Here is a 21986-nt window from a genome sequence, read left to right as displayed (position 1 = left end):
AACATTTACATAATACACAGCGAACAATATTAATTTACACAGTGGACAGCCTGTTTTCGACATTTACGGATGTTCGTTCGCATATTTGTTTTTATGGTAAAGAAGAGTTTACGATTGTTTGTAATTGTACAATTTATATATAAAATAGATAATGACTTTTTTCGACAAAGTTCGGCGATTTGTCTTTGCAATTTCTCTTGGACACATTCAGAAGAGTAATATTTATTACCACTTGTTAATACGTAATTCATAGGCAAATATGGAAAAGCATACTTGCCTTTGAGTATTCTTCTAGAAAATTGATCTTAATCGTTGACCATAGCTGATACAGTCGTTGATCTTCGCAAATTCAAACCAGAATATCGTAATAATATATATATTGAATTGTTATAAATATCCAATGTTAATGTTACGATTAATTCATCTAAAATATAAATCCTATAACAGACCCTATAACAGAAGTTAATTGTTCATTGTCAGTTGTCTCTTGTTCTACCAGAACTTAATCATTTTCAGTCGAAAAAATATTTGTGTAGAATATAAAGAGCTTAATTTTCCACGTGACTAAAAAGCCAGGTTACATTCGCGGATTTCTCCCATGGGTTCTTTGGGCGATTTTTTATAGTTGATTCACCAGGAAAGTTGCGTTCAACCGTTCAAGTTTCTGCAGCATTTTTTTATTAGGAGAACAGAGTGGCGTTTAATTATTCGTTTTACGTGGCAGGATTAGTGTTTCAAAGGGGTTGCTCGGAATTTTTCGTTACAGAGAAGCGGCTGTCAGTCTTAAGAGCTTCCTCGTGTTAGTTTCCAACGGGAGCTTCAACCTTTTTGCCAAACCAAAAGAAACTTCCTTTACGGTTCTTCCCTACAGCGTTTCTTTCAATCTTTCCCTTCATCCAAGCCAAATAATTAAACTTTGACACTGCTAAAAAACAAATGGGCCTAAGAGAATCATCATTGTACTTATGGTACAAACAATTAACATACAGAGCGTTTCGATTTGGTTTTTATTTTTTCATTTCTTTTTATTTCAATTTTTATTGTACAATTAGATGCTAGGAAATCGTGAAAATATATTTTCAGTATCTTCTTTGACATTTTTGCTCGCTACAGGAATTATAGTTGCATATAGAAGTCATTCAAAAGTCATGATATTCGTGCGAATAAATTAACAGTCGATTAAATGAAAGAAAAATTCTACTTAAATAAAATATTAGAATATTTCGTTGTAAAATTAATTAAAAATTAAGATTGTTTTCTCAGCTATTACTTCATACACGTATCTGTTAAAAGACAGATATTTATACAGTGTACTATACATTATTTCGATCAAATGTTCATCATCCGACAAATCCGACGAATAAGAACTAGAAGAAAGAGAGAAATGACGAAGCAGTAGCTTTCAAATTGAACGTCGAGTTATTGCCGGACTCTATCGAGGAAAAAGCAAGGAATTCCTAGTCGTGCACGAGGCACGGTCACGTCTTAACAGCCCCGTCATGAAGTCTTCGGCAACGACAACGCTCGCCTGAATTTGGTCTGCTTCTTTTTTGCTTGAATCCGGCCCCCGCGCGGACCCCACGCCCGGACGAATTAGAGACGCGCGTCAAACCGTACCGGGGCCGGTCTCCTTTCGAATTCGTGACACCGGGTATTGAGCAACACCGGGACAGATCGGATGCGACGCGTTACAACAGTTTTTCTATTCCAACGCCTAAATATAAGCCCTGAAAACCACTGGAAATTACTTCTCCGAGGGAAAGACAGGATCTTTCGTACCTCTGCTTCAAACAGTGATTTGAAGTTTCTGTCGGTTTTAGGATTTATTCCCGGATGGGAATTTATTTTCAAGAATTTCCTTATTTATTTGCAGACTACGGCCACTTGATCCTAATTACCTGCGCTGTTTACAAATGATTAGTGCTAATGAATGTCCTTAGATAAAAAGAAATTCTTCTGCGAGAGGAAGCAGGGTTTCGTCAAAGAAATTTTTGGCAGTTTCCTTGGGATTAGTGAGGATTGACAGCGGAGATTTGTTTAATTTTAGGATCATAATCGTATATCTTGATTTTAACATGATTGTCTTGTAAGATTAAGAAGTTTATAAAACGTTAAAGAGTCGGACAAAGACAGAGGTACGAAAGAAACGTTTAGAATCGAGGGAATTTAATGGAGCGTACATTGATTTAGACAAATTTCTTTCCCACTGTGATAACGACGTTCTCAGACATCGTCGCAGCTTCCTCGAAGCATTCGATCTCGAAAAACGTCATCGCCTGCTCTCACGGGGCCGGAGAAAAATCGCAAATTAAGTCACCCTTTGATCTGCAGCGTGACGAACTCGCGACGAAACGTCTCGATCCTCCTAGATCCTCTCTTTTTCCGCGGCTATCATTAATCTCCGCCGTTAAGTGGAGCCGCCGTGAAAATATTTGCATATCGGGTTGCAGGCGCAAGCGTTTTCAGCCGGTTTGATCGATCGACGCCGAAACCATCCACATAGTGAAAAAAAGGGGTGTCTAACCCTGTCTTCTGAGTCGAACAGAGTGTCACCAACGATCTCGAAATAGAAAGAGAGAGACGGATGAAGAATATCGCGCTATGGTATAGGTATAGTATGGTGTACTAAGTGGAAAATCGTCTCGAGGTCCTGGAATCGGGGTCACGTCGCATCATTGTCATTCAAAACGACTCTAAGTACAGTCGAAGATCGGACGGTTGAAATTAGGCCGGTGTTCCTCTTTCTTTCTCCCTCTTCCTCTTCCACGCGATCCCTAGACTCGGCTGGTTTCGGCCCCTCAGACAAATGTTGAGGCCAGCAAAAGCTAGGGTCTCCACGGGAGAGTTGAGCAAGACAGAGTCGCGATCACGTTGAAGAAAGGGGGGAAAAAGGAGGAGAAAAAGCGAGACGAAGAAGGGGATGCTCTGGACCATATGCAGATGAGAGCACAGATGCGAGGGGCACACGGAAAATCCGGTTTTTTGGTCGGGCAGTGGGATCGTCGAGAGGGGACGTTTCGCGATTCCGTGATCTGTATTGTCGACTGACCTGGAGATTTGAAATACTCAGCAAACACCCCCTTCCTCAACGATTTCTTGATACAGGGAAGTTCTGTAGATTTTAGGGAATTTGTAGATCCTTAACGATTTCGAAAGAATAAAATTCTGAAATAAAATAGTGAAAGCTTTGACTTCTGAGATTTCTGGACATGACAGATACAACTTCTAGTAGATCTTCCAATTTTCTTTTGTCCAATGATTTTTTAATCGAGGTTTGTAAATTATAGGAAATTTATAGCTTGAATCTTTATGTAGAAAGTATTTTAAGGTTTCTAATAGGGTAACGAAGGTTTTGGAATTTGTAATGATATTATAGTTGAAAGGCTCGCAACCATAAGGGGGCAACTTCAATAGTTAGATTGTATTTATTGGAAGAGAAAGAAGGTTGTAGATATCATATTCAAAACTGCCAAGGTTTATTACTACGAATATTAGCTGACTATGAATTTATAACATGTTTCAAGAAGTGATTTCCTTTTGATTGATTCTAAGTTACTTTTTATTGGCCTACTCAAATTAATAAAAAGTACAGCTGCCTCCTTATTACTTCAAATGTTATTAGTTAATAGGCAAATACAATTTTTTTCCATCATTAAACGATTCTTATCCGAACTTAGACCACTAGCGTATTACAAAGTGAACGTTCTTATATACCTTAACGCGCAAATTATGAAGTAATCGTTCCAATTAGCTGCTACTGGGGTCCTTGAATCTCCACTCCCGTTTCCAAGATTTCTTTCCGTGTAACAAACTTTCCATTGCGTAAGTGGGAACGTTAGCTCGAACGTGAAGTCAGACAGATCGTTGAATATCGAAATTTATCCAGAAAACCGCGAGACACTGCCACGTTTCCTCTGGATATCATCGGCACTGTCGATTTTTCACGCACGAGCGCCACCGCGCGGAGGCAAAAACAATGGCGGCCGATCGAGTACGACCGCCACCTCGCCGATTTCACCGGTCATTATCCACGAACACGTCCATGCATCTCGTCACGAGATAGTTCGTCAAAGACACGGGCTCGGAGACAATCCGTATTGGTGATCCGCGTTGGACTTTCGACGACAAAACGGCCGCGATCCACGGTCCACTGGTTTTTGGTATTGGAAGTGAGGTTAGGCCGTTCCTTTCGACGTTCAGCCACGCTTGGTTGCTCCTAATCGTAATAAAACGTGCCAAGGTGCCTACTCCTGATTTCTATCTTCTCTTTTCTTCTTTTTTTCCCTGACCATTTTACACTATTCGCCGCTTCTACGATCGTCATTATCGTTCGGAGATCACCTAGGAGGATTTCGTCGTCGCTTTCTCGCGACGATACATCGATTGTCCACTAGAAAGAGATCGCCGATGCGAGACACGCGGACATATGGCAGCCGTGTGCCGCCGATTCCCTTCCGCTCGACGCAACGGAGGTGCATGTTCCTGAAAATCGCGAGTAGATTCCTTCGACGTTCGCACCAACGGCCAGATAATTATCGCGCCACCTCGTGAAAACGACTCGTGAAAAGCGGCTAAGCCTGTGACACTCTCCTGGCGTCCTCCAACACTTCCTCTCCTCCCTGTCGCTGGCGACGCAAGTTTTCCGACGAACTTTAAAGCCGCGTCGAAATTGAATTATACTGCACTTCGTGGATTGGAAACAGGCTGTGGAGTGTTTTCGGCAAAACCACGTTGCTCTATGGTAGTAGAGTGGGACGAGTAGGTTGGGAATTCACAGTTTTTTACTGCCAGTGGAAAGGATAACATTGTTCGACGGCAAATTATATTTTTGGAAATATTTGGGACCTTGCTGTCTAAAGGTGCTCCGAACGCAAACTGAGAGAATGGAAAATTATAATTCTGGGAAATTTTCTGTGAACTTTTTGTTCCTCAATAGGTTGCACAGCTGGGCTGAGCTACGAATTGCTCATGAATGAGTCGCTCAAAAGCCATATTAGTCAACTCGATCGGTTGAAAAGTGATACAGTTTCAATGAAACTGGACTGTCCCTCCGCGACAAATACATTCTTCTTTCTTTGGGACGTCGAACGCTAATTACGAAAATGCAGAACTTCATAAAAAGTGGAGTTGATCAGTTAGGCTTCATAGAGGCTCAATTATAAAGCTAACGAACGTGGAATATATTAAAAATGAATAATAATTTTTAATAATTAAAAATGAATAATAATTTTTAATAATTAAAAATGAATAATAAAATTACAACACACAAGCCGCAACTACAGCTACTGGGACGTTTACAAAGTAAAGAGCATTATATCGAAAATAACTATGTCAATACAGTGACGATAACGATTAATCGAGGGAAATTACGCCAGATGTCATTCACCGTGGCGCGCGATAAACAGTGAAACCCCCAAAAAGAGTCTAAAAAAACCTATCCATTGGGAAAAATCAAATATCCATCCCTCGAGTGATTTCGATCTGCCTCTCCTATAGACGTCACCATCGACTCGTTCTGGCTTGACCCCCGCGAAATAGGAAGAGAAACACAGCCAGCGAGAAAAAAGATGGCGGTCAATCAGTTGGAGGGAGGAAAAAAGGCAACTGGGGTAGACGGAGCAACAACGGACCAGAACATTGCAAAAAAGTCGGCCAACCGCAGATAGTGTGAAGGGAAAGGGAAGAAGGGAAGATAGGAAAGAACGAATTGAGTCGTCGTAGTGCGTTTAGCGGGAAGAAAAGTAGCTACGTTGTTGGGCCCGGGGAGGAGGGAAGGAGCGAGGAAAAAAGCAGGGAACTGTGTGGCATCGTAGTTTTTCTCGATGGCGCCAGAAACATCCTAATTCTTCTCTGTCGTTCCTTCCAAAAAGTAGAAAATCGTTTTTATTCTTGTCGTTAGGACAAAAAGTAGGAGAAAATAGAATATTCAGCGTGTGAAGGAAATTTCTGTTTTGTTTCCACTTCTTATATAATTATATATAATTATTATAGCCAAAAGAAAGTTTTAAATTGGCGCTTATGATTATTAGAAACTTTCTACTCGATACTTTTCACCATGTTAGCAACAGTGATCTATTTTGGGGTATATTCATTGCTCCTCTAAAATAGAATTCTGTTTTTTAAAATTGCAACGAAAGAATCTTTTAAATTCTCTTTCGTTCCTCATATTTTTATATCCGTGAAGACACGAATTTACAGAAACATCAATCAGTTAATGTTAAGTATGGTTAATTTTGAAATATATTTGATATTTATTAACGAAGAGGGAGTAAAATAGGAGAGTGAGAGAAATCATGCAGACGTTAAGAGGTTTTCGACAAATTTCCGGTCTCGCGCTGTGATACGCACGTTTTAAGGGAACCACGTGCTCAGTCGAGACGCGGGAAGCTTACGGGAAAGCTCGAGGGGATACGATGCGTCATTTCGCACCCAGGTGGATTCTTAGGCGCGGAGAACAACAGAAGGTGGACTCTTATGACGCTGCAATTTCCTCCGGATAGATCCACAACGAAATTCGAATTGTCTACGGTTTCTATCGTTCCTCCGCACCAGTTGCACAACGGTGCCCTTCCCATTCATGTGTATTCACGTGTGTAGCTCTAGGAAAAAAATTGAAGATTAAAGGTTGGGACTTTAGGAGAAGAATCGGAACAATTTTAAAAGATAGAATATTAACCCTTACTGTGTGAACGTGAGTCTTCCGTTTTACAATATATCTCAAGTGTTTTAAATGTAATTTAGGAAAATTACTATGTAATTTAATATATAAAATAGTAAAGCTTTTTGCTACAGAAATTTGCTGTGTAATGATAATCTAAAAAACTTTATGATAATCTTAATTTAAACGTTATATAAACTGCTTGAAAAAAAATTAAAATTCTCAGTATGGATTAATACATATCATCGTATATTAATATTTTGAAACTCTATCATTCCATACAATATTCCCAAATCCTTTGAGTGTTTTTTAAAATATTACTGGAATTATCTCGTCTTTTCATAACCGAGAAAAATTCAGCATTTCAAAAAGAATACAAAAACCCGACTGCATCTCTAAAATAGAACTTATTCGGCATCCTTTGCTTCTGACACATCAACAAGAATATCATTGAATATTCACGAGGCGAACGGTATTTTTCGACATTGATTGTGGTAGGTCATCGAGGATCCCCTCCATTCTCGATCGCTTTTTTCGCTTGAATTCCTCGCAAGAAGGAGCGACTAGAAAAGTTTCTGTTCTCGAACACTCATTCTATAGGAAGCTACATTGACCAGAACAATTGAACTCCATAATTGGCAAGTACAAAAAAGCGATGATATTGGAAACATAAAAAGCTGAATATTAGTCGTCAAAATACATACGTAATGGAGTTAAGAAACGAAGATAACGCGGAGTCAATTTAAATTTAGGATAATTCGAATCTTTCTCTCGTTTTTCACGTTTTCTCTTACTGGATCTAAAGTAAAGGATATTATTTTTTCATTCTTTCGTACTGCTACACTTTATGTGATCTACCTTTAATTTATTATAAAATTTCTAAATAATTTAATACAAAAAAATAGTAAATTAAAATATCGATGACTAACGATGTTTTATGATATACGAGTTGAATTATTCCGTACAAAATTCAAGCTTGAATTTTAAGATGTTGAAATTTGACTCAAACAACCCTATCTTACCTACTGTGCACATAACGAAATCAAACTGCCGAACCGAACGCATCTGGAAATCTCTTAGATAAATCCCCTTCCGTTAAACGTGTTTCTGTTGAGACAAATTTATCGGTGCCGCTCATGAGGAAACAGGAACGTCGAAAAATCGTAGTTTTAAAATAGTAGGGGGATGATAAGCGACAGAACGCCCGTTAGATCATCGTTGCACCAAAAAATGTTGTAAATGAGCTGCCGGATTACGTGCTGGGTGAAAGAGCAAGCCTCGTATCTTAGACATATCTTGAGACGTCTAAAAACGAGGGACAGACTGAGAGGTCTGGAAGACAAACGCCATTGGACACAAGAGGCATGCTAGGAGGAACGTGAATTCGTCGTCGATTCGAATGGATGGACGTTATCCCGCAAATTTGGATGGAACTTAAACGATATTCGTCTACGAGAACAGGTTACTTACTTTTATAACCGCTTTTTACTCGATGACGTCGTCAGCATAGTTAATCGCAATCTTTAATATAACCTAACTATTAATAAACCTCTAAGTATTCATAATTTCTTCGAATTATTAAATCTATTAATTAGTCGATGTAATTTCAATACGATTTGATTGGTCGATGATGTCGTGTCGTCAACATACTTAATCGCAAACTTTAATATAACCTGACTATTAATAAAACTTTAAATACTTATGATTTCCTCGAATTATCATATTAGTTAATCGAAGTAATTTCCTAACACGATTGACTAGGTATTATCGATCGTAGAATCAAACAACTCTCGGAGTGTAAAAATATTATAGTTTCTTCATTTGCAGTATCTTTTAAATAATTGTCTAGATAAAATAGGTGATGTCTGCGTTCACTAAACGTTAAATTTATGTTTCCCACAATACTCGTATCATTGCTTACAGATTTAATCTCGTATTAGAAAATCACGCGAGTATTCTTAGAGTTTTACGCGAGTAATTTTAGAAATGTTTTCTTAAAAAATGGTATACCAGAAGCATACAATGCGTTACATGTTTGAGAAATGGAAGACAGGAAAGCCGTGTGGCAGAAAATCTCCTCATAGGGTTCGTTTGATAAAATAAAGTGGACGAAGGGCGAGGGTAAAGAGCAGTCAACGTGGCCACTTAATTAACCCCCTCCGTGAACTCTGCGCGGCCTCTTGTTTAAGCAATATCAATTTTACCACGGAGGTCCTACGCAGCCAATATTGACTCGTCCACCCCGCCCCCCCCCCGAAAACGTATTACATACCACTGCGTATTCCGAAATCGGATCCCGAATTTTCCAAACGTACCTCAACCCTCGATCTTCCTCTCCAAATAAACCTCTCACATACTCTACAAAAAAACCTTCGATAGACTTGAAGGAAAAAAGAAATTGGAACACCAAATTCGCTGCATCTCTCTTATCAGTCTAATCAGCGTCGTCGAGCAATCTCAAAACAGATATCTACAAAAAACAAAAAGAAAAGGCGGAAAATATTGAGGGTAGAAAAAGGCGATATCGTGGACTCGAAATCCTTTCACCGGCTTTTTGCCCCGTACATACGTATGCGTGCGTACAGAGTAAAAAGAAAAAAAAGAGGTGAAAAAAGAGAAAAGAAGGAGAGGAGAAGATTTTCAAGCAACACAAGAACCCTGCACCCGGACAAAATAGACGCTTCGTCTCGAGGCGAGGGTAAAAGAGACGAAGAGAAAAAGAGCGGCTAGGATATAGCAGAGGGGTACACGATAAAGATGAGGATACTCTCGTGACTAGAGCACACCGTTCGTAAGAAAGAAACAGAGAGAAGAAACGAGCAGAGCATACGGAGGACGCGATATGCCCGCTTAATTATCCCTCCCCTTTCCTCCCCTTTCACGTATGCGCCTAGTCTATGTCTTTCTCACTTGCTCGTTATTCCTCTTACACGTTCTGCTCCTCTCTTCCTCTTACAAACACTCGTTCGTTGTCTCTCCTTGCCTCGTGTTCCCTCGTTCTAGCTACTCGTAGCGAAGCGAGAAGCGTCGAATGAGCGAGTGGTGGGGGAAGACTGCGTGGAGACGAGAGTGGGAGGGAGAGCGAGCGAGGTTAGAGTGCACAGCGGAGGGAGAGAGAGGGAAACAGCAGAGTACTCGGTTTCCGTGGCGGCAGGGTGGGAGTAGCACACGCTCCAGCCGCTCCGAGGGCCGCCACGGCGGCGCAAAACATTCAGTCGGCAAAAAGTAGCCAAGGGGTGAGCATCACCCTGAGCTACCAAAACGCATCCGTGGTCGAGTGCGCCCAAGAGAAAACCGCTGGATTTTGCATTCTCTTACACATGTACACGCGATATATACATAGAAAAGTAACCAGTTTTAGGCAACAGACAATGTTCCCTCCAACCTACTCTGTCTGGATCTCTTGATCGATGTGAGGGCAAGAAGAAGACGTCACGTCGCAGGATCGCGTAAGAGAATAGGCAGAGACAGACATACAGACCGACAAACAGAGACAGAAAAGGAAAAGAAAAAGAAAGTTAGAAAAACACGTAAAGACATAACTTACATAGAGAACTGAAGCCGTCCGTGCATGCACATGTTAAATTCCTCATGGTGATACCTGTTCGATAATCGCAGTTGTTTTAAGATATCGTGTGAAAAGAGACTTTCGTTCGATGATAGAGGACAGGACTTAAGTGAGATTGTTGACAAAGGTGAAGAAAAAGACGTAAGGCGAGAAAGTGTCATGTGGTAAACAATAAGTTTATAGTGGTATACCGTGCTATGAGACAGAGGATCGCGCTGAACCACCGCGCCCGGCAAGGTCGCAGCTGAGACTCGGGCACGATCGAGATTGACTCAAGGTCGCCACGATTTTCTCTATTACAACGTTCGGTATATTCGTCGATAAGACGATAGCCAAGACGAGGACGATAAAAAGGAAGACCACGAAGACGGATACGCGATCGTTAACATCACGGCTAAAAGGAGAACGTGGTGTGAGGGAGACACACGTCAAAGAGGAAGATCGGGATGGAGGTACGCGCGATGGAGTATCGTCCCGTGATGCCAACGGGGGTGATACCCACCGGACTGCAGGACTACCACACGACCATACCGGACCTCAGCCCGCCGAGGAGCCAAGGCTCCTCCACCGGTGGCGCTTCCTCGATCGGCGACTACGCGCCCCGCATGTACACGCCACCCACACCGCCTACTCCGCACGACGACGACAAGGTAAAGCAGCATATTTCCTTTGCCTCAAGGTTAACGCCGCGATCAGACGTTCGCCATGGAATTTAGTAGATCTCCGTGGATTTTTCATGTACTTCGGAAGGGTTAGAATAAGCGAGAAGAAGTTGATGATTGAATTTACCACGTAAAGAATCAAGATGATAACAAACCATGGATCTTCACACATTTATGGAAGATCTACCTAACGTGCAATGATATATGCGAAAATAAATAACATTCAAGAACATATCAAATCTTTGAGGTGGATTCTTCTAATTGTGATAAACGAATGAAGCGGTACTTTGATTGTAATGTTGTTTAAGTAAAGAATTAGGGCAACAGAATACGAACTTTGAGCTATTTATGTAAAATTATTTCGTTCATGTGCAAGTAGGAATACGTAATATTCCAGAATATATAAAAGTTACAAAGTAGACTAGAACAAAGTAGATAAAATTATTGTAATTTTATCAGTAATAAGTTACCGTCGTTTAGGTAAAAATTAGGATAACGGTATTATCGTATTACATTATTACTTGTACTTAATACTCGTCGGTATGGTCTCGAGAATTAATTATATATTTATATCATTGAGGGGAAACGAAGAATACTCCCCAAGGGAACGAGTTATTGGCCACATCGATTTATTGTAATTTAAATTAATTAGAAAGTGTTAAACGTGTTACAGCATTGAGAAAAATAAAATTTAGATTTTGAAAGAAATTAACACAGTGTAAAAGAAATTCGATAATTTTATATTCGTCGGCTTAACCTTCGATGGTATCACTCTATTTTAAAAGCAAATTAAATTAAAAGTTGTCAAACATATTTCAACATTGCATACCAACTTCTTTTTGTATAACAAGTCTCTTAGCTTGTATAGATATCGTTTTTGTTGAACGCAAATTGGTGCCTACGTTTTCTTAGAACAGCGTACGCAACTTAAACACGTGTTTCTTAGAACAAAACCAGCGACATTCTTAGACGTTCTAACGGATGTTGCATCGAGCCGAAATGTCTAACTTCAAACATTTGCTGTAGGTATGTCGCAATTTGAACTGACAATGAATCGTAAGTATGCTCGAATTCAAAAAACGAGAATCTCTCTCAAGCGCTTTCGCTATTGAGAATTGACTTCAGCATTCTGTACTCGATTATGGTGCTGGACTCTGTAAAATTGACATCTTGTTTAAGTATAGCAATGATTCAAAGAATTATTATAAAACTCAGGAGAAGTGTACTTGAAGCAATATGTTCTAAAATCACTGTTTTAAAATTATACATACAAAATTGTACGTGTTCCGTTCACAAAATTGGTTAACAACTTAATTCAAATTTAAAGGGAAGATTGAAATTTAAATTTCTCAATCTTGAAATCTCAGATGTCTCATTGGTTTCGGGAAAACAAAATACGTTTTAATTAATCTTTCGATAATTCTTCGCGCACAATTTTCATCCAAAACTCATCATTGATTCACACCAAGGCAGCATCCGATTTTTCGCTTGCCAAACCGTCTCGATCCGAAATCGGGTCAGATATTTGAACGCCAATGGCCTCGAAGAGAATCTAGGGATCAGTTCGGTAGCTTCGCTCGATCTTTCGTCCCTCTCGAAATTGATTGAAAATTCTATCCCGTAGCCGATTGAAAATTTCATTCGGCGCACTTCTTCCTCTTCCACGAAGCTCCTCTCGAATTCTGTTCGCGATAAAATTCACTTCTATCTCTGTCTCTCTCTCTCTCCCTCTCTCTTTTTTCGTGGTCGGAGGACAGATGCACTTTACCTCTTTGCTTGTAACCGCGGAGTCCTCCGGTTCTGAAATCGAATCGCAAGTTTCGAGCCGACGGCGCTTGACTTGCACTTCTCTTAGGATAGTTAGTTTCCCGCCCAAATCGGCTTCACGAGATTCCATCTCGGTGTCCCCATAATTAATTGCATCGTATTATTCGAAGCTCATTCTCGATCGAAACCGATCGCGTCGCCAGATAAATTTTCGTGCTCGACGATGTCGAGATGTCGATTATTGCAGTTAAGCGACATCAGATAACTTTTTAGCTGATTGATGTTTTGATAGTTTTGATGGATTAGTCACAGTAGATTTATCTTTCTTTGTCTGTGCTTATCAATGACGCGATGAACAAATGTTTTCGGCAATCTCTATCGTTTTATAACGTTGAGAATTATAGTCCTGTGTCCTTAGAAGTTGATCGCAAATGACGATGATGTTCAGATTCGAGGAAGATGTACGAAATTCTTGCCAGCTCCGAATATTTTCTAATTTAAAAATTGATCAAAATTTCTCTTCTTTAGTACAACTAAATAAAATTTTAGTTACGTCATCAATCAAGCGAAGATCTGTCTAGAAACTATAGATTTGCAACTTCCAAGCGTAAAGATTTCACATTTATAAATTTCTACGCCAACGTGTAATCTTGTCTAATCTTTCTTTGCCACCAATTAATTTTCTAGTTTTACCGGGCGAACTAAAAATCGACGAACATAGTTTCTTTCTGTTACCAATATTTTCAATGGCAAAGATTAAAATAATGTCCTTGAAAAATCTGGAAAAGTCCTTTAAAACTGCTTTAAAAGCGACGTCTTCGAAATCGAACACGAGAAAGAAAATCCCCGTCGGTGTTGGGTGTCGCGACGATTCCCGGCGATCTTCTCACGAAGTCTCTGCATAAGGGATCCCGAAGGATCAAGGCAGAAGATCCACTGACCCCGGCGATCTTAAAGGCGCATTCATGGCGCGCAATTTTCCAGAAGTGGACGACAATAAGGCGCTGTCACAATAAAGACTCCAGGACACCGTGCAAGGAGAGAAATAATCGGCTGTCCTGAACACAGGAATAAACGATACAATCGAGTCTCGATCTTTTTACTTCTCTTTTCTTTTCTCTCTTGTTACACGCCCCTGTTTTATTTTTCTTCGTTCCATTCGTCTATTTATTCTCTTATTCTTACGCGATTTCGTCTTATATTTTCGGTTCTCTTTCTTAAAGCTTATTGATAAAGTTTATCTTTCGATTTTTATCCTTATTCCACCATTTTATTGGTATTATACCATTTTACCTCGTCTCTATAATTTCGTCGATACCTTCGTACTCTTTTCTTTCATTATTTCCCCTTATTCCTATTCTTCTTATCAGCCTAGATTTTTTTTTTCTGTCTCAGTGTTTTAAATTATTCCATTCGCGTGTCTCTTATTTTAATTCACCACCCTCTTCTTGTTTCCCTCAGATTTTACGAATAGCTTTTTCTAAAACGTGATCTTATATCAACAAAGTAACGAGAGAGAATATCTTCCTGATCTCTGGAAGAATAGAAACAATTTTTATAATTTACCATGATTAATACGGTTAGTAATATAAGAATAATCGATTCATAAGGCTTAACGTTGCATCAGCGCAACACTACAGTAACAATGTTACGGAATTCGAATCTTTAACATTCAGCTTACAAAAAATCACAGTTTCGTGGAATCCCAAGAAATTTGAAGTATTTACTCCCCTGATATATAAACTATTTTTTCACGTCATGAAAATTTTTCTGTGTAGTGGGCTTCTACTACGTCGACAAAACAACCTGTAAGTTATTTTATTTACATTTACATTTTATGCATTGTTCCACCGCTTGGGAACTGTAATGGACGGAATGAACGAAGCTGTAACGAATTAATTAAGAACTAATTTTAACTCACTCAACCGCCTTTGATTAACAAATTGATTCATTTTAGTCTCTGCAATTCTTCTTCTTCGCCCCCTAAAAATCCCCTTTCCACCTGGGCTCGCTCAAGGTGAATCCAGAACATCTTGAACAGGGGACAAGGGCGTGTAGAAGTGGGGTGAGAGGGTGACAAGCGAGGGAGGTGGGCTTTCTTCTCGCCGAGTAATTCCATTTGTGCGTCACCGAGATTCTGAAACTTGACCTGTTAAAAAGTCCTTTAACGGAGGTCTCGTGTTCCAACTGCTAGTGGGATGAAGAAAGAGAAAGAAAAGAGGGGTGGTTGCTGGTACGCTTGTCAAGCCTCTACCAAGAGGAAAATTGCCGGAAAAGCCAGACTTTCATTCGTCATTGCGAAATTAGGGAACTCTCTTTCTCTCTCTCTCTCTCTTTCTTTTTCTTTCTCTCTTGTCGCAATCCCTTGAAAATTAATGACGGTCGATCCGCGTGATTAGTGCCTTAGTCGCTTTCACCCTCAAGCTTCTTCGGTTATCGAGGTTTAAAGTTGCCTTCCTGGCTCGATCGCTGCAATTTAGAAACGATTGCATTAAACGAAGAAACCTGTTCCTCTCCATTCGCGTGTTCTCTCCGTTTAACCCTCTGATACGTCCTTTGGAAATCACTTTAGAGATAATCGTGCCCTTCAGATTTAGGAAAATACGAAAGTAATCGCGTTTTCTTATGATTAAAGTCAGAGATTTTAGAAAATTTCAAAACAACGACTTTGTCTTTATGATAAAGAATTTCGTTAGTTTTAGAAAGATACAAAAGCAATTCGTATTTGACAGATTTCTTAAGTTTCAAGAGAATATAGAAGCGATCACGTTCTACTATCCTTTAAAACTCTCTTAAGTTTCAGAATAACAGGAAAGAAGGATTAATTGATTAAATTAATAATTATTACGTTCGTATCGTATAGTGGAATCATTTTTTGTGCTTGTGTTTACCAAAAATACAAGCTCGAGGCCACAGTTTCTTTTCCTTTCTGATAGATGTCGAAAAACATGATTATCACAGCCGCTACAATCCGCAAAAATATCAATGTATAATGTCATTCTTGATTTCAATACTATGTTATTTTATTCCACGATACCATGCAAAAATATCAAAAAATAATTTTACTTATCGAAACAAGAGATAGCTTTATTGGGACGTGAAGAATTCCAGTTCGTCTCATTTGGTACATTCTCGTTAGATTCATCTTCAAGTAACTCTTATCGATCATCTCTTTCATTCTAGGACTTATTAAATGGACAAAATAAGTACTTCGTACCCTGTTTAGGCTCTTGAGAGCCTCTCGATACAACGAAGCTTATCGATACACTTATGTCGCATAAACTAGAGGAAACTAAACAAAATACTCGTCGAAGATAACTTTTTATCGAAGAGGAATTATTCGTGCAATCTGTCGTGAGATTTTGAAATCGTTAGCGGAGTACATCGAGTACCATTCGTTTACATAATTTTCCATATCGAAGAGTTTGTCAGTTAGAAAAAGAAACAAACAGATTGTAGCAATCTATGTACAATGGTTCGCGAAAATATTTGGACACTTATCGTGAAAAACATTTATGTACACATTGTACATTATATCGTATCAAATGGTAACTTTATTTTCCGTTGCAACACTTCCTCGTGAGAAGAATATTTATACGCTATATTTATTCTTATTATATGTATTTTATATTTATGTCTTGGTTTCGTAATTAATTAATTTGTGACTTTATTCTCTGTCGCAATACGTTTTCATAATTTGCAATGATATAGTGAATTTCTTTATAACAACAAATACAGGACACTCTGTTTTATGGAAAATAGCAACGACCTACGACGTTGTGATTCTTGGCCATGCAATTCGACATTTAGACACTTTTGTGATCTCTGCGATTTGCACCGAATATCTTACATGTACATTTTCAGATTTGTCCTAAATTTTGCCATAATCGTAACAATCAGGTGTCGTTACAGTGCTAGAGAAATTTTTAAATACTTTTTATAACACAAATTATACGTCCATGAAAGTTTTTTTACGAGCGTTCGAATACTTTTGTGAGCCATCAGTCGCAGCAAACAAATAAACCAATAAAAATAATCGTGTAATGGACGAACGAAGTAGGAAATGGCGGTGGGGAAGAATTGGGCACACTCTCAATAATTAAAAAATCGAGTTTCGTCGGCGCGACGACGGCGTCGTTTGTCGTCGGTTTGCACGAGTTTACCGTCGGGAAGCACTTTCGTCGCGCATAAAACTTCCAAACGTTTCTCATCGGGCCGAGCATCGAGCCACGTGCGCGCTCAGGCCGTCGAGAGTCTCAAATATTTGCGGGAAAATTCTGGGAAAAGAATCGAAGAGCCAACCCAGACTTTTATTAAATTAAACGATTATCCTCGATTAGAACTCTAAACGGCAAATCGTTAACTTTCGTTGGCAGACGCAAGCGTAATTCATCAAATAAAACTGAAAGCTTCTTTTGTGCTTCCTACCATTGAAACTCTCGTAAAATCGTGCGCTTTTTCTCCAATTGTTGCCTCGCGATCGAAAAAACATCACGAAATCGCCTACATTTCAGAGAAATATCAACGTTCCTGTTGACGAACTGGGTCGCTGACGATTTTAGCGAAATTCCACGCTTATTTCTTGCAGTAGAAGTTTCGTTATTAAACAAAGATATTTCTGCTTTATTAAATAAACGAAGAATGAAAATGGACTTAATAAATAACTGTATAATCTACTAAAAACGTTGATAACTGTATATCAAAATTTGTTTTTGTTTTCTGAAGGCATAGAAAGATAAAAACGGTGTAGGATAGTACAGAAGATACTTTTACATCATTAAATAAATTGAGCATAAAAGTTGACTCGATAGATACCTGTAGAACGTAGTTGAGTATATATCAAACTTTTTTTAATTCCTCCGAGAGCCTAGGAAAATAAAAAATGAATATAATGTATATACTACAAACGTGAAAAAATATGTTTGACTACGAAGATTAATTTTCTTCCGTCATTAAGCGTGAAATTTTGCTTGTTTCCTACCTCTATACTCATCCAACATTGGAGTAAAAAATGAGAATATTAGATTCTGCATCGTGCAGAGTTATTATTTCGGACTTCCAATTTTCGACAAAGTATTACATTGTCGTTGGAAACGGGTTTCGCAAATGATACACCATGTGGACACTATCATCGACAGGTTCGACGAAAAAAAGAATAGAAGAGACGGGAGAGAAAGAAAGGAGAGGCGAGAAAAGGAAGAAAAATCGTATAGTACCGATTCAAGGTAATCGTGCGCGATTTTTGCGCAAATTTCACGTCCCCGAACGGTCAAGGAACTTTTTCCATTTGCCCCGCGCAGATTGAATAACTTTCAAACTTCTTTTATCGCTGCCTTTTTTCCCCTCCGAACGATATTGTGGTATCTACCGTGGCATGACAAACTCGGAAATTAATGGTATCTTTTCGCATTTTGCGTCGCCGTTTTTCTCTCTCTTACTTCGAAGAATTTCTCGTACTAGAACTATTAGAATCGTTAAAACAACCAATTCGTGATCTTTTTATATAGAAATTTTATTTGTCTATATGATGATGTTACACCTTTGCAAATTTTTGAGCAATCTATCACGTGTATTATTGCTCGATACAAGTTTCATACTTTATCACAAAGTGTGATTTGTTAATTAACGTTTTAAATAATGTTGATTTAACCGTGGACTCTGGAGTGCGTAATACGTTAGAAAAAACAGGTTATAATGTTGTATATCGTATTTGTTATCATGTATAATCATACATAGTTATATATGAATATTTAATGGGAAAACTGTAATCTTGAATTTATTAAATTGAAACTCAGTTCGCGAATGATAGATATTAGAAAGAAATTTCCTTTTTGCGATTGAAAAAATGAAAGAATTAAGTCGATTTGTCGGAGAAAATAATCTGCAACGCGATAGGAAAAATCATACGTCCGTCTGTGAAATTCACGCGTTGACTTTCATCATGAAGAAGCACGCACAAATCAGCTCGTGTGGATTAATGTTTCAAGCATTGTTGAAATATTGGAAACAAAAGATATGTGCGTGATATAAAACCGAAAAAAGAAAAATAAAATAAAAATGAGAGAAACTTTATTACTATTTCTCTTAAAAATTCCATCGGTTTCCATCAGAAGAGCATTCCTTAAAAAATGAAACTTCTTTTCTTACATAATTTCTAAATCAAATAATTAATATTCAAAGAAATTATACTTGAAGAGTAGACAAAATATTATTAGTTAAACAATATTATATCTAATAAAATGCAACAGAGTATTTAAATCGAAACGCATTTAAAAAAGTATATCTACTGAGAGTCAGGTATTCGAACGAGCTCCTTGAGAAAAAGTTGTCTCTCTTGGAACCCGAATACGGCCACTTACTTTAAAAACACCCTATACACCTGGGGAAGAAACGATGTAAAAGAATCCAGGCCGCTGACGAAACTCGAGGCGGCCCTCTGCTTCAGCTTTCATTAAGGAATCGTTAGCGCCGTTCTCATCAGCATCCTTTTCCTTCTTCTCCCTTCTCCTTCGACGTTCCATCCCTCCGCTTCATCCACTCTCTATCCCTTTTTTCTTTTCACCCGTTCCTATCGTGGTTCACTTTCCTACAGTTACTCTCATCCTACCGACAGCGTTGTGCATTTTTCTTGGTCCTTTTTCCAACGTGATTTCACCCCCGACCTTTACCCACCCTCCAGATAGCGTATCTTGCCTGTTGGCTCTGTTTCTCGTGTAATTTCCTCCATTTTTAGAATATCGGTGAATTTTGTCGAATTTCTTTTTCTTTTTCATCGAACTATCCTTTACTCTTGTTACATACTTCGCTTTTTTTTTCTTTTCCCAGCTTCTTTTTCGTTTTATTCGCTTTCTCGGTTCAGTTTCGTTTGTTTTGTTTTATTTTTTGGTCCTAACGATGTACGGCGAAGGGAAGAAGAATTTTCGGGGTTTAATACGTTTAATGGAGGCATCGTGTCTTTCTCTACCCGCGGGGAAAATGCAACCGAGGGTTTCGTTGTCTTTCTTGAATGGCTCGGGGCTTTTGCGGCGATTCCTGACAGCTGACTCTTTTTGCCAGCGGTTTTTTGGCTGGCGGGTTTTTCACCGACGCTCGGCGCTTCATCTTCCTCGACACTATCCCCCTCGAATATTCTTCTCGTCATCTTTGATACGGTGGAGACGCGTTTCCTTCCTTCTTCTCCCGAATCTGTTCACCTTCACCCTCGAATCTTTGCGAAAATCCACGGAAAATATTAATTTTTCATACACACGAGATTTCGTCGAGTCTGAAAACTTATAATTCGTTCAGTTATCTCATCTCTGTTTGTCCATGAGCGTTGATGCAATTTTCGTTCGTTTATGTTAGTATTACATCATTATTATACATATAATCGTCCTTTTGATGTATATTAAGTCTAATATCATGTTTCGTTAATAGATTCGAGATTCCCTGAACTATTTGTATTTTATAGGTATACACGTTTCATACATTTTCACTCTCCACAATTTTCACCCTTTTCTCCTAAAGAACAGCAGAGATCTCCTTCGCGTCGAAAAAAGAAAGAATATTGGCCGGAGCAAAGACTGAAAGAATACTCTCAGAAAGATATCGAAATCCAATATCACAGAAATTTGATGAAAAAATAAAGCTTCGTAAATTTTGCAACCATCCCTGACAATTTTCACGCTTTTCTTCAGAAGAAGTTGCTTTTCTCACAGCAGAAATTCTTGTTCACCTTAAAAAACATTCGGATCGGCCAAACTTGAGAAGCAATATCAATTTTGCTGTCCGAAACAAAGTAGAATTCCGCGCTGCTGAAAACTGCGAACGGCGACGAAGGGAGAGAGAATTGTTTAACGAAAGAACTGGATGGAATCGAACGCGACGGCAGGTGAACGGCACGTGCGTAAACGGTGAAAGGAGAACGCGAGGAACAGAGCAAAAAGGAATGAAAAGCGCGAGTATACAAGGTGTGTGCAACACGGAAACCAGAAGGGAGAGAGGGAAGCGGTGGTTAGAGCGGGAAGGAAATTCGAAGAAAAGAGGAAAACCTGTCGAGATATCGTTGTGAACGAAAGAAAGAGGGAAACAGATTGGAACACGAGGGAGAAGTTTCTTCTGTTTCGTCCTCGTGGCAGGTGGAAATGGAAGAAATAATGGGAACGTAGGGAGAAAGGCTTGGGTAATTTGTTTTTGGAAATTCTGGTAAAAATATTGGAATTATTGAACGAGGAAGTAGAGTTTATTATATTCAGAGTAGTAGGAAACTCGTGACTGCAGTTACGTTCTAATACGCGTCTGAAACTTTCATCCCTTGTGACGGATCCTTCAGTATAAACAGTAATTTGATTTAATATTTCGAATTAACCGCTTGTGTAATATCTCGATCTCTTTGTGTATTAGAAGTAACTCGTTTCAACATTTAATTAACGTCAAAGGTAACTAGACAGAGTGACAACTTTCAGTTCTGTAGATACTTTTGCGAAATTACTGTCAACCTTTTTTGAGGCCGAGGTACAATTTTAATTATAATTATTTACATATGGTGTATCAGTCTAGTTACATGTTAAAAGTTGGACGTTCTAATATTTGTATATTACACATCATTCTTATTCAATAATTCATCTCATTTAAAGAAAGAAAAACAATGTTATACGATCAGAGATAATTTTAAGAAGAATATTTCTTATATTTCGATCGCATAGAAGTCACTGTAAGGGATTGAAAAATCTTTTCAACGATTCACTACGCAATTAGAAAGTACTACGCAGGAAAAGACTCTGGGAAGTTATAAATCGTACGCGTAATTCAGCCCCTTAGAGGTAATCAATCTTCTGTAAAAGTCATAATGTCTCAGCGTGCTCGATCTCGGTGATCCACCCCCCAACAGCGTAACAAAAAAGAACGAATATCACCGTGGAACGGAAAATCTCGCGAATGATCTGGCCAATAATTCCAGCAGATATCCCTCCTTCCGGGCTAAACCGTTAGAAGTATCCTTTGGAGGGCGCAGATGGTCTCCCCCTCCTTTTTTCATCTTGCCTACGTGTGCGTGTTTATGTAGACTCGGCCATTCGCCGTTGAGTGCGTCGCAGCCCCGTGTGTGTACGCCAAAAAGGGAAAAAAAGAAAAAAAAACGGGAGAAAAAACGAAAAAAAAATCCTCCCCTAGGACCACTCGGCATCCGCGTTAGCATAGCCAAGGGATACCACCCCGATCGAAACGACCAACCCCCTAGAATCTCTCTGTCTTTCTCTCCCTTGTGTCGTGCGTCGATGCAAAACTCGAGGAGGTGGATCCCTTGCTTTGCACTCGGGGCTTGTAACACACCACCCCTCTTCCACCCCTTCTG

General features: G+C 39.1%; 1 protein-coding gene across 4 annotated transcripts in view; it reads left to right on the top strand.

Moving 5' to 3' along the window:
- LOC122574600 (zinc finger protein rotund-like) overlaps positions 1-21986 on the top strand; it is a 244176-nt gene that overhangs the window by 189358 nt on the left and 32832 nt on the right. For 2 of the 4 annotated variants that reach the window (XM_043742332.1, XM_043742331.1), the window contains exon 6: positions 14434-14463. The exons of the other annotated variants lie outside the window; for them this stretch is intronic. In XM_043742332.1, coding sequence (XP_043598267.1) covers positions 14434-14463 — 30 coding nt within the window. The remainder of the gene's footprint in view (positions 1-14433; positions 14464-21986) is intronic. 4 annotated transcript variants of the gene reach the window in all.

The sequence above is a fragment of the Bombus pyrosoma genome, linkage group LG14 (assembly GCF_014825855.1).
Source record: "Bombus pyrosoma isolate SC7728 linkage group LG14, ASM1482585v1, whole genome shotgun sequence".
Lineage (NCBI taxonomy): Eukaryota > Metazoa > Arthropoda > Insecta > Hymenoptera > Apidae > Bombus > Bombus pyrosoma.
The sequence above is the reverse complement of the archived record's forward strand: the minus strand, read 5'-3'. Positions and strand labels throughout refer to the sequence as shown.